Raw genomic sequence first — 14,266 nt, forward strand, 5'->3', positions numbered from 1 at the left:
TAAATGAGCCATTCCTACTCACACCGGGCACTACCAGCCGCCCTCCCAACCTCTGCCCGCTCCTGCGTTCCCAGCATTGCCCTCTCCCTCCAGACTGTGGCCTCTCCACCCTCTGTCTCATCCATCTCACCCTTGTAATGTCTTCTCCTGGTCTTACGTGTGACTTGTGTTTAATATAACATTATGCTGACAGTCCAGTAGTACAGAATGTTATGGCACTATATGTGACGGTGCTGGAATATGCGCTTTCCTCACATAGACTGGCTTCCGGCTGCTGCTCCACACCCATATCCTTTCCCACCTTGGCTACTGCAATCTCCATCAGTCTGGCCTACTGAGAACAAGCCGCCACCTACAATTCTCCCCTCACCCTGATGTCATACCCGCACCCCATGCTGAGATACAAGACTTCCCATCTATGGGACACAACTCTGACCCACCGCACTTTCCCGTGAGCCATGAAGACCCTTGTCTGCAAAGGATCCTGTTCCCCTTATGTAATCACTCTCCCAGCGGTAACAGTTCTGTCATCTCCCTCCTGCTGCCTCCTCTACTGCTCCACAGTAACCTCATGTGCCCAGTATCCCCCAAGCCTCTCATCCAGACAGGAGCGTCTTCACCCTCTGTGCCAGCAATGTCACTTATTTGTAACATGCCCCCTGTATGTAATACGTTGGTGTCTTACAAGTACAGGGTAATAACACTCACATACTGTCATATCTTCTTCCTATAATGCAGCATATGAAAACACGCTCTGACTTAACCTTTATGGGCCCTTTGGTGTCTGTATAAGAACCTTGCAGGTCCATCCACATTATTCTGTAAGTCAGTGGTTCCCAAACTCACTGCACCCCTAGGGAGCCGCGGGGCACTTGCATGGGTACCACGCGTTGCTGATCCAGGAGCAAATCAAATTATTTATGGTGCCTGTGATAGGCAAAACCAGTGCCGGCAGCTGGCGGTTATATAACGCGGACAAACAGAAGATGTTATTAAACATTTAAGAACTTTTGCTGAATTTTTCAATAAGAAAACTTTGGCCTCTGGGCGCCGTGATAACATTTCTGATAGCGCCGCATCGTGAGATAAGAAAGGTGGTCATTCCGAGTTGATCGCTTGCTAGCAGTTTTTAGCAGCCGTGCAAACGCTATGCCGCCGCCCTCTGGGAGTGTATTTTAGCTTAGCAGAAGTGCGAACGAAGGGATCGCAGAGCGGCTACAAAGTTTTTGTGTGCAGTTTTAGAGTAGCTCAAAACCTACTCAGCGCTTGCGATCACTTCAGACCGTTCAGTTCCTGATTTGACGTCACAAACACGCCCTGCGTTCGCCCAGCCATGCCTGCGTTTTTTTTCTGGCACGCCTGCGTTTTTCCGAACACTCCCTGAAAACGGTCAGTTGACACCCAGAAACGCCCTCTTCCTGTCACTCACTCTGTGGCCAGCAGTGCGACTGAAAAGCTTTGCTAGACCCTGTGTGAAACAACATCATTCGTTGTAATAGTACGCCGCGTGTGCGCATTGCGCCGCATACGCATGCGCATAAGTGCAATTTTTCTGCCTCATCGCTGCACAGCGAACGAATGCAGCTAGCGAACAACTTGGAATGACCCCCAAAGTTTGGGAACCACTGCTAAGTACTTTGCTGGTCCGGATCAGCACAGACTTCCAGCGCCACCTTGTGTTATAAAAGTTTATTACATGGCAATATCGTTTATTCCCTTTGTACAGAGCTGTGGAATAGGTTGGTAAATCATAAATAAATCCTAAAAAAAACAACAACAAAACCTTAAATGACAGGCTCCGCGGTTCTTGTCAATGTTCTTTACTGACAGAGCTGTGTGCTATGGGATGGCATCGGCTGGCATCGGATCTGTGGCAGACATGACAGAGGGGCTGAATACTGATGAGAACCAAGTTTAATTACACAGCAATGTAGAAATATGTACAGAGTCTTCAGCGGCCCTTGCCTGTGTCCCCAGCCGGCCGCGGGCCGCGGAGGTGACCTCCCGGGTGCTTTAGTAGAGCATCTCCAGGATCCGTTCTCCGGCAATCTGGACACAAATGTTTTTTTGTCCTTGTGAAACCATTCACCAGAAATTCATCAGCGAAACCTGTGTAATCACCATCGTGCTGCGTGCTACTGTGTCTGCAGTGGGCATGATGGGAAAGTAGTGCTCAGACCAGGCCGCCCATAGTCCTGAAGCCTGGAGTCTTGGAGTGCTTCCTCCTGCAACAGGATCTGGGGCTGCAGCAGTCATCGGCTCCACGTGCGACGCTCATTGTGGGGAAGGAAGGGGGGGGGGGGGGGCTGAAATGTACAAGACACTGAAATGTTCTACGTGAGGACGGTACCCCATAGAGGCCCAATAGTGATGACCCTATATCTGACTTTATGGCGGCTTCAGCTCCAGTTTGCTGGTTGCGTGCTTGATCCTCTTATTCTCGCGCAGGTTGCGCAGCCGAGCGTTCTTACTGGTGATCTCCTCCACGTGTGAGGCGGGCACCCAGCCCCTCTCTCCGTCCGACAGACGCATTCCTTCCATCCAACCTGCCAGGAACAACACATACATGATCTGAGCACCTGGGGGAAATGAAAGCAGCCGTGTAACCCGATTCCCCCCACGTAAATGTCAGTTTGTGCCAGCGGCAATTCTCTGGAGCTCATTAATATTCCCACCGGCAGATGTGATGTTATTAGAGCAGAACTGCTGACTTTATGCAAAGCGCATGCCAGGTATTCATCACTTCGTACGTGGACACCCGGCACGTGACACGCCAGCTGTTGGAGAACTACAAGTCTAAGGCTACCCTGCAACCCCCAGGCCGCATACAATGGGGAATGGTAGACGCAATGCCGTAGAGTGGAGAGTAATAAAATGGATATTTATGAGATTTAAACTCTGGGCCCGAATGTTTGGTTCTACTGTAAAGACTTAAACGCAGTTTCTGCCGAGTAACTTACGTCTTGGGGGGGGGGGCTATTTACGTAGCCAGGGGTCTCTTACCGTCACTGGTCTTGGCGGTCAGGCGGAGGATGTCGGCTTTCTCTAGAGTCAGCTCGTCGTGCTCCTGCGCTGTGTACCCCTTGATGCACTGGACTTGTGACGTGTCTAGAGACAAGAGAGGGAGACACTCAGTAAGCCATACTCTGCGCCTAGCAATGACCGCGGCACGGCGCCCCACGCGTACGTGCGGAGTAAGGTCTGATAATAAGGAACACACGTTATCTTTCTGCAGGGAAAATAAAGCCGGGGACTGCAGACACTACTAGAAATAAATCAGGGTATCATGTTTATCATCCTGTGGATTGTTAGCTCTTGTGGCAATTCTCATATAAGGCTGGGAACAGGCCAGGTTAAAGGAAGCGTTGATGGCCATAATATATTACCTGTTATCAGACTACATTATGGGGGTGATTCCGAGCTGTTCGCTCACTAGCCGTTTTTAGCAGCCGTGCAAACGTTATGCCGCCGCCCACTGGGAGTGTATCTTAGCAGAAGTGCGAACGAAAGGTTCGCAGAGCGGCTACAAAATTATTTTGTGCAGGTTCTGAGTAGCTTCAGACCTACTCAGCGCTTGCGATCACTTCAGACTGTTCAGTTCCTGTTTTGACGTCATGAACACGCCCTGTGTTCGCCCAGCCACGCCTGCATTTTTCCGCACACTCCCTGAAAACGGTCAGTTGACACCCAGAAACGCCCACTTCATGTCAATCACTCTGCGGCCAGCAGTGCGACTGAAAAGCTTCGCTAGACCTTGTGTGAAACTGCAACGTTAGTTGTAATAGTACATCGCCGTGCGCATTGCGCCGCATACGCATGTGCAGAAGTGCCGTTTTTTTGCCTCATCGCTGTGCTGCGACCGAAAGCAGCTAGCGAACAACTCGGAATGACCCCCTATATTTTATTTCGGGACTTGGTAGAACAATACAAGGTTATTTACGTGACATGCAATGCAGATTCTTCTCCTATTATATACCCCGGGGGCTTTGTTCTCTCATATAGGAACTATGCAAATGAACCCGCGCACATTTTCTGATCTGCATAAATCCCCCATAAGTCCCCACCAGCAAATGCACGCGTCAGCAACAAGGGAAGAGGGGGCACCTTCGCTCTCCGCCAGGTTCTCAAGGTCACCGAGAGGGTTAGAAGGACACATCGCCGAAATCCAGCGCTGCTTCTGACTCCTGCAAAGAAGGAGACGGGAGACGTAAGCTGCGGCCTAGGGGTCAGCTGCTGTCACCCTCGCTTACAGGGAAACATTATATAGGCGCACAGGAAAGGGACCTTCTGTGACCTGCCGCGGCCGATTACTGTCACGTTACAGGTTTATATTTACTTCTTCCTTCACTAACACTTAATGTCCCCCCTGAAATAGTGATTCATCTGATCCCCCTCCCCCAGCAAACAGCGGAATGGTGGGGGCATCTCTCCTCCTGGGGGCAGATTTACTAAAGCTTCTAAAACTGGAAAGTGTTGGTGTTGCCCATAGCAACCACTCAGATTCTGTCATTTTCTAAGACGCAATAGAGAGTTTCAGTTTTAGAAGCTTTAGTAAATCTGCCCCTAGACTTCAACCTTTAGTGAATACAGGTGGTCATTCCGAGTTGATCGCAGCAGGAATTTTGTTAGCAGTTGAGCAAAACCATGTGCACTGCAGGGGAGGCAGATATAACATGTGCAGAGAGAGTTAGATTTGGGTGGGGTGTGTTCAAACTGGAATCTAGATTGCAGTGTAAGAATAAAGCAACCAGTATTTACCCTGCACAGAAACAAAATAACCCACCTACATCTAACTCTCTCTGCAAATGTTATATCTGTCCCCCCTGCAGTGCACATGGTTTTGCCCAATTGCTAACAAACTTGGTGCTGCGATCAACTTGGAATTACCCCCACAGTCCACAAAATTCTATTCTCTGTGACCATCGCTGATATAAGGACCTCCAGTAACAATCTGCTGCCGTGGCTCCGGTCCCTTCACGTGCTGTCGTTCTGCCGCCATGGTGAACTCCCCAACGGTGGAACCTCAACTGTAGTACGACTGTATAATAGTGAAGGACAATGTTCTAGAGTGAACCCCAACTGTAGTGCGACTCTATAATAGTGAAGGACAATGTTCTAGGTTGAACCCCAACTGTAATGCGACTCTCGAATAGTGATGGACAATATTCTAGAGTGAACCCTAACTGTAGTGCAACTGTATAAAAGTGAAAGACAGTGTTCTAGGTTGAACCCCAACTGTAATGCGACTCTCGAATAGTGATGGACAATATTCTAGAGTGAACCCTAACTGTAGTGCAACTGTATAATAGTGAAGGACAAGGTTCTAGGGTGAATTTCAACTGTAGTGCGACTCTATAATAGTGAAGGACAGTGTTCTAGAGTGAACCCTAACTGTAGTGCAACTGTATAATGAAGAAGGACAATGTTCTAGGGTGAACCCCAACTGTAGAGGGACTCTATAGTAGTGAAGGACCGTGTTCTAGGGTGAAATTCAACTGTAGTACGACTCTATAATAGTGAAGAACAGTGTTCTAGGGTGAACCCCAACTGTATAATAGTGAAGGACAATATTCACTCACTCTGTCCTGCCATTACTCTGCTCCCCCACCCATTACTCTGCCCCTTACTCACTCTGTCCTGCTATTACTCTGCTCCCCCACCCATTACTCTGCCCCTTACTCACTCTGTCCTGCCATTACTCTGCTCCCCCACCCATTACTCTGCCCCTTACTCACTCTGTCCTGCTATTACTCTGCTCCCCCACCCATTACTCTGCCCCTTACTCACTCTGTCCTGCCATTACTCTGCTCCCCCACCCATTACTCTGCCCCTTACTCACTCTGTCCTGCCATTACTCTGCTCCCCCACCCATTACTCTGCCCCTTACTCACTCTGTCCTGCCATTACTCTGCTCCCCCACCCATTACTCTGCCCCTTACTCACTCTGTCCTGCCATTACTCTGCTCCCCCACCCATTACTCTGCCCCTTACTCACTCTGTCCTGCTATTACTCTGCTCCCCCACCCATTACTCTGCCCCTTACTCACTCTGTCCTGCTATTACTCTGCTCCCCCACCCATTACTCTGCCCCTTACTCACTCTGTCCTGCCATTACTCTGCTCACCCACCCATTACTCTGCCCCTTACTCACTCTGTCCTGCCATTACTCTGCTCCCCCACCCATTACTCTGCCCCTTACTCACTCTGTCCTGCCATTACTCTGCTCCCCCACCCATTACTCTGCCCCTTACTCACTCTGTCCTGCCATTACTCTGCTCACCCACCCATTACTCTGCCCCTTACTCACTCTGTCCTGCCATTACTCTGCTCCCCCACCCATTACTCTGCCCCTTACTCACTCTGTCCTGCCATTACTCTGCTCCCCCGCCCATTACTCTGCCCCTTACTCACTCTGTCCTACCATTACTCTGCTCCCCCACCCATTACTCTGCCCCTTACTCACTCTGTCCTGCTATTACTCTGCTCCCCCACCCATTACTCACTCTGTCCTGCCATTACTCTGCTCCCCCACCCATTACTCTGCCCCTTACTCACTCTGTCCTGCCATTACTCTGCTCCCCCACCCATTACTCTGCCCCTTACTCACTCTGTCCTGCTATTACTCTGCTCCCCCACCCATTACTCTGCCCCTTACTCACTCTGTCCTGCTATTACTCTGCTCCCCCACCCATTACTCTGCCCCTTACTCACTCTGTCCTGCTATTACTCTGCTCCCCACCTATTACTCTGCCCCTTACTCACTCTGTCCTGCCATTACTCTGCTCCCCCACCCATTACTCTGCCCCTTACTCACTCTGTCCTGCTATTACTCTGCTCCCCACCTATTACTCTGCCCCTGACTCTGTCCTGCCATTACTCTGCTCCCCCACCTATTACTCTGCCCCTGACTCTGTCCTGCCATTACTCTGCTCCCCACCTATTACTCTGCCCCTTACTCACTCTGTCCCGCCATTACACTGCTCCCCCACCCATTACTCTGCCCCTGACTCTGTCCCGCCATTGCTCTGCTCCCCCACCTATTACTGTGTCCGTGACTCTGTCCTGCCATTACTCTGCTCCCCCACCTATTACTCTGCCCCGACTCGCTCTGTGCTGCCATTACTCTGCTCCCCCACCTATTACTCTGCCCCTGACTCGCTCTGTCCTGCCATTACTCTGCTCCCCCACCTATTACTCTGCCCCTGACCCGCTCTGTCCTGCCATTACTCTGCTCCCCCACCTATTACTCTGCCCCTGACTCACTCTGTCCTGCCATTACTCTGCTCCCCCACCCATTTCTCTGCCCCTTACTCACTCTGTCCTACCATTGCTCTACTCCCCCACCTATTACTCTGCCCCTTACTCACTCTGTCCTGCCATTACTCTGCTCCCCCACCTATTACTCTGCCCCTGACTCACTCTGTCCTGCCATTACTCTGCTCCCCCACCTATTACTCTGCCCCTGACTCGCTCTGTCCTGCCATTACTCTGCTCCCCCACCCATTACTCTGCCCCTGACTCGCTCTGTCCTGCCATTACTCTGCTCCCCCACCCATTTCTCTGCCACTGACTCACTCTGTCCTGCCATTACTCTGCTCCCCCACCTATTATTCTGCCCCTGGCTCTGTCCTGCCATTATTCTGCTCCCCCACCTATTACTCTGCCCCTGACTCACTCTGTCCTGCCATTACTCTGCTCCCCCACCTATTACTCTGCCCCGACTCGCTCTGTGCTGCCATTACTCTGCTCCCCCACCTATTACTCTGCCCCTGACTCGCTCTGTCCTGCCATTACTCTGCTCCCCCACCTATTACTCTGCCCCTGACTCGCTCTGTCCTGCCATTACTCTGCTCCCCCACCCATTTCTCTGCCCCTTACTCACTCTGTCCTACCATTGCTCTACTCCCCCACCTATTACTCTGCCCCTTACTCACTCTGTCCTGCCATTACTCTGCTCCCCCACCTATTACTCTGCCCCTGACTCACTCTGTCCTGCCATTACTCTGCTCCCCCACCTATTACTCTGCCCCTGACTCGCTCTGTCCTGCCATTACTCTGCTCCCCCACCCATTACTCTGCCCCTGACTCGCTCTGTCCTGCCATTACTCTGCTCCCCCACCCATTTCTCTGCCACTGACTCACTCTGTCCTGCCATTACTCTGCTCCCCCACCTATTATTCTGCCCCTGGCTCTGTCCTGCCATTATTCTGCTCCCCCACCTATTACTCTGCCCCTGGCTCTGTCCTGCCATTATTCTGCTCCCCCACCTATTACTCTGCCCCTGACTCACTCTGTCCTGCCATTACTCTGATCCCCCACCCATTTCTCTGCCCCTGACTCACTCTGTCCTGCCATTACTCTGCTCCCCCACCTATTACTCTGCCCCTGGCTCTGTCCTGCCATTATTCTGCTCCCCCACCTATTACTGTGTCCCTGACTCTGTCCTGCCATTGCTCTACTCCCCCACCTATTACTCTGCCCCTTACTCACTCTGTCCTGCCATTACTCTGCTCCCCCACCTATTACTCTTCCCCTGGCTCTGTCCTGCCATTACTCTGCTCCCCCACCTATTACTCTACCCCTGACTCTGTCCTGCCATTACTCTGCTCCCCCACCTATTACTCTGCCCCTGACTCTGTCCTGCCATTACTCTGCTCCCCCACCTATTACTCTGCCCCTGACTCACTCTGTCCTGCCATTGCTCTGCTCCCCCACCCATTACTCTGCCCCTGACTCACTCTGTCCCGCCATTGCTCTGCTCCCCCACCCATTACTCTGCCCCTGACTCTGTCCTGCCATTACTCTGCTCCCCCACCTATTACTCTGCCCCTGACTCTGTCCTGCCATTGCTCTGCTCCCCCACCCATTACTCTGCCCCTCACTCTGTCCTGCCATTACTCTGCTCCCCCACCTATTACTGTGTCCCTGACTCTGTCCTGCCATTGCTCTGCTCCCCCACCCATTACTCTGCCCCTTACTCACTCTGTCCTGCCATTACTCTGCTCCCCCACCTATTACTCTGCCCCTGACTCACTCTGTCCTGCCATTACTCTGCTCCCCCACCTTTTACTCTGCCCCTGACTCACTCTGTCCTGCCATTACTCTGCTCCCCCACCTATTACTCTGCCCCTGACTCTGTCCTGCCATTACTCTGCTCCCCCACCTATTACTCTGCCCCTGACTCACTCTGTCCTGCCATTACTCTGCTCCCCCACCTATTACTCTGCCCCTGACTCTGTCCTGCCATTACTCTGCTCCCCCACCTATTACTCTGCCCCTGACTCTGTCCTGCCATTACTCTGCTCCCCCACCTATTACTCTGCCCCTCACTCTGTCCTGCCATTACTCTGCTCCCCCACCCATTACTCTGCCCCTGACTCTGTCCTGCCATTACTCTGCTCCCCCACCCATTACTCTGCCCCTGACTCTGTCCTGCCATTACTCTGCTCCCCCACCTATTACTCTGCCCCACACTCTGTCCTGCCATTGCTCTGCTCCCCCACCCATTACTCTGCCCCTGACTCACTCTGTCCCGCCATTGCTCTGCTCCCCCACCCATTACTCTGCCCCTGACTCTGTCCTGCCATTACTCTGCTCCCCCACCTATTACTGTGTCCCTGACTCTGTCCTGTCATTGCTCTGCTCTCCCACCCATTACTCTGCCCCTGGCTCTGTCCTGCCATTACTCTGCTCCCCCACCTATTACTCTGCCCCTGACTCACTCTGTCCTGCCATTACTCTGCTCCCCCACCTATTACTCTGCCCCTGGCTCTGTCCTGCCATTATTCTGCTCCCCCACCTATTACTGTGTCCCTGACTCTGTCCTGCCATTGCTCTACTCCCCCACCTATTACTCTGCCCCTTACTCACTCTGTCCTGCCATTACTCTGCTCCCCCACCTATTACTCTTCCCCTGGCTCTGTCCTGCCATTACTCTGCTCCCCCACCTATTACTCTACCCCTGACTCTGTCCTGCCATTACTCTGCTCCCCCACCTATTACTCTGCCCCTGACTCTGTCCTGCCATTACTCTGCTCCCCCACCTATTACTCTGCCCCTGACTCACTCTGTCCTGCCATTGCTCTGCTCCCCCACCCATTACTCTGCCCCTGACTCACTCTGTCCCGCCATTGCTCTGCTCCCCCACCCATTACTCTGCCCCTGACTCTGTCCTGCCATTACTCTGCTCCCCCACCTATTACTCTGCCCCTGACTCTGTCCTGCCATTGCTCTGCTCCCCCACCCATTACTCTGCCCCTCACTCTGTCCTGCCATTACTCTGCTCCCCCACCTATTACTGTGTCCCTGACTCTGTCCTGCCATTGCTCTGCTCCCCCACCCATTACTCTGCCCCTTACTCACTCTGTCCTGCCATTACTCTGCTCCCCCACCTATTACTCTGCCCCTGACTCACTCTGTCCTGCCATTACTCTGCTCCCCCACCTTTTACTCTGCCCCTGACTCACTCTGTCCTGCCATTACTCTGCTCCCCCACCTATTACTCTGCCCCTGACTCTGTCCTGCCATTACTCTGCTCCCCCACCTATTACTCTGCCCCTGACTCACTCTGTCCTGCCATTACTCTGCTCCCCCACCTATTACTCTGCCCCTGACTCTGTCCTGCCATTGCTCTGCTCCCCCACCCATTACTCTGCCCCTGACTCACTCTGTCCCGCCATTGCTCTGCTCCCCCACCCATTACTCTGCCCCTGACTCTGTCCTGCCATTACTCTGCTCCCCCACCTATTACTGTGTCCCTGACTCTGTCCTGTCATTGCTCTGCTCTCCCACCCATTACTCTGCCCCTGGCTCTGTCCTGCCATTACTCTGCTCCCCCACCTATTACTCTGCGCCTCACTCTGTCCTGCCATTACTCTGCTCCCCCACCCATTACTCTGCCCCTGACTCTGTCCTGCCATTACTCTGCTCCCCCACCCATTACTCTGCCCCTGACTCTGTCCTGCCATTGCTCTGCCCCCCCACCCATTACTCTGCCCCTGACTCACTCTGTCCCGCCATTGCTCTGCTCCCCCACCCATTACTCTGCCCCTGACTCACTCTGTCCCGCCATTGCTCTGCTCCCCCACCCATTACTCTGCCCCTGACTCACTCTGTCCCGCCATTGCTCTGCTCCCCCACCCATTACTCTGCCCCTGACTCACTCTGTCCCGCCATTGCTCTGCTCCCCCACCCATTACTCTGCCCCTGACTCACTCTGTCCCGCCATTGCTCTGCTCCCCCACCTATTACTCTGCCCCTTACTCACTCTGTCCCGCCATTGCTCTGCTCCCCCACCCATTACTCTGCCCCTCACTCTGTCCTGCCATTGTTCTGCTACCCCACATATTACTCTGTGCCCCCGTCACTGCACCCACCCATTACTCTGCCCGCACTCACTCGCTCTGCGCTCTTAGTAGGACCTGGTGTTTGGGTCTCTGCTCGTGGCACAGCTGGACGTGGAACACTTCACCCGGCACCTCCTGTAGTTTCCAGCTCAGATCCGTCACCTTCAGGTCACACACCTGGGCGTGAGCGAAGACGGCGAATCTGCCCAACCTGCGGAGAGCAAGTAACAACACAAACATACAATATATTAATATTAAATATCACAACGCAAACATTTACAATCTAGGAATAATATATAACACAAATATATATTCAATGCAAGAAAAGTAAATGATTTGTCACAAGTAGACAATATATCAAAAGTAAAAAAAAACATTACAAACATAATATATAGCAATAGCAAATAATACAGCATACATGTAAATTATATATATATATATATATATATATATATGAATATAAATAACACAAATATACACTGCTCAAAAAAATAAAGGGAACACTAAAATAACACATCCTAGATCTGAATGGATGAAATATTCTTATTAAATACTTTGTTCTTTACATAGTTGAATGTGCTGACAACAAAATCACACAAAAATTATCAATGGAAATCACATTTATTAACCCATGGAGGTCTGGATTTGGAGTCACCCTCAAAAGTAAAGTGGAAAAACACACTACAGGCTGATCCAACTTTGATGTAATGTCCTTAAAACAAGTCAAAATGAGGCTCAGTGGTGTGTGTGGCCTCCACGTGCCTGTATGACCTCCCTACAACGCCTGGGCATGCTCCTGATGAGGTGGCGGATGGTCTCCTGAGGGATCTCCTCCCAGACCTGGACTAAAGCATCCGGCAACTCCTGGACAGTCTGTGGTGCAACGTGGCGTTGGTGGATGGAGCGAGACATGATGTCCCAAATGTGCTCAATTGGATTCAGGTCTGGGGAACGGGCGGGCCAGTCCATAGCATCAATGCCTTTGTCTTGCAGGAACTGCTGACACACTCCAGCCACATGAGGTCTAGCATTGTCTTGCATTAGGAGGAACCCAGGGCCAACCGCACCAGCATATGGTCTCACAAGGGGTCTAAGGATCTCATCTCGGTACCTAATGGCAGTCAGGCTACCTCTGGCGAGCACATGGAGGGCTGTGCGGCCCCCCAAAGAAATGCCACCCCACACCATTACTGACCCACTGCCAAACCGGTCATGCTGGAGGATGTTGCAGGCAGCAGAACGTTCTCCTTGGCGTCTCCAGACTCTGTCACGTCTGTCACATGTGCTCAGTGAGAACCTGCTTTCATCTGTGAAGAGCACAGGGCGCCAGTGGCGAATTTGCCAATCTTGGTGTTCTCTGGCAAATGCCAAACGTCCTGCACGGTGTTGGGCTGCAAGCACAACCCCCACCAGTAGACGTCGGGCGCTCATACCACCCTCATGGAGTCTGTTTCTGATCGTTTGAGTAGACACATGCACATTTGTGGCTTGCTGGAGGTCATTTTGCAGGGCTCTGGCAGTGCTCCTCCTGTTCCTTCCTGCTGCTGGGTTGTTGCCCTCCTACGGCCTCCTCCACGTCTCCTGATGTACTGGCCTGTCTCCTGGTAGCGCCTCCATGCTCAGGACACTACGCTGACAGACACAGCAAACCTTCTTGCCACAGCTCGCATTGATGTGCCATCCTGGATGAGCTGCACTACCTGAGCCACTTGTGTGGGTTGTAGACTCCGTCTCATGCTACCACTAGAGTGAAAGCACCGCCAGCTTTCAAAAGTGACCAAAACATCAGCCAGAAAGCATAGGAGCTGAGAAGTGGTCTGTGATCACCACCTGCAGAACAACTCCTTTATTGGGGGTGTCTTGCTAATTGCCTATAATTTCCACCTGTTGTCTATTCCATTTGCACAACAGCATGTGAAATTGATTGTCAATCAGTGTTGCTTCCTAAGTGGACAGTTAGATTTCACAGAAGTGTGATTGACTTGGAGTTACATTGTGTTGTTTAAGTGTTCCCTTTATTTTTTTGAGCAGTGTATATATATATATATATATATATATATAAATAGTAACTAACACAAACATATATAATATATGGATAGTAAATAACACAAATATATATAATATATGCATAGTAAATAACAGTAACATATATAATATATGGATAGTAAATAACACAAACATATATAATATATGAATAGTAAATAACACAAACATATATAATATATGGATAGTAAATAGTAAATAACACAAACATATATAATATATGAATAGTAAATAACACAAATATATATAATATATGAATAGTAAATAACACAAACATATATAATATATGGATAGTAAATAACACAAACATATATAATATATGCATAGTAAATAACACAAACATATATAATATATGAATAGTAAATAACACAAACATATATAATATATGCATAGTAAATAACACAAACATATATAATATATGAATAGTAAATAACACAAACATATATAATATATGAATAGTAAATAACACAAACATGACAATTCAGAATTCAACACATTTTGGGCCTGATTCAGACTTGGTCGCTGCTGTGCATTTTCGCGCAGCGGACGATTTTCGAACTATTGCGCATGCGTATACACCGCAATACCCACGCACATCGCCAAACAGCGACATGATGGTGTGAAAATTTAGAGGGTGCTTCAGACCTGATCGCTAGTCTGCGTTTTCGCACAGTGTGCGATCAGATCCAAACTGCGCATGTGTATGCACCGCAATGCGCAGCCGCAATGGACGGCAGCACAGTGGATCGCCAGTCAGCGCTGGGTTTGTGCGAAGGATCCATTCGCACGGGCGTTTGCAAGGCGATTGACAGGAAGAGGGCGTTTGTTGGTGGCAACTGACCGTTTTCAGGGAGTGTCCGTAAAAACGCAGGTGTGTC

At 50.8% G+C, this 14,266-nt stretch overlaps 1 protein-coding gene across 1 annotated transcript in view; it reads right to left on the reverse strand.

Annotated features, from left to right (window-relative positions):
* Positions 1 to 1,674: 1,674 nt before the first annotated feature.
* Positions 1,675 to 14,266, reverse strand: part of ARHGEF19 (Rho guanine nucleotide exchange factor 19) — a 127,354-nt gene continuing 114,762 nt past the window's right edge. The window contains exons 13-16 of the mRNA XM_063942088.1: positions 11,398 to 11,556; positions 4,105 to 4,184; positions 3,004 to 3,108; positions 1,675 to 2,546 (exon numbers count right to left, since the gene is read on the reverse strand). Coding sequence (XP_063798158.1) covers positions 2,389 to 2,546; positions 3,004 to 3,108; positions 4,105 to 4,184; positions 11,398 to 11,556 — 502 coding nt within the window. The 3' untranslated portion in view covers positions 1,675 to 2,388. The remainder of the gene's footprint in view (positions 2,547 to 3,003; positions 3,109 to 4,104; positions 4,185 to 11,397; positions 11,557 to 14,266) is intronic.

The sequence above is a fragment of the Pseudophryne corroboree genome, chromosome 10 (assembly GCF_028390025.1).
Source record: "Pseudophryne corroboree isolate aPseCor3 chromosome 10, aPseCor3.hap2, whole genome shotgun sequence".
Lineage (NCBI taxonomy): Eukaryota > Metazoa > Chordata > Amphibia > Anura > Myobatrachidae > Pseudophryne > Pseudophryne corroboree.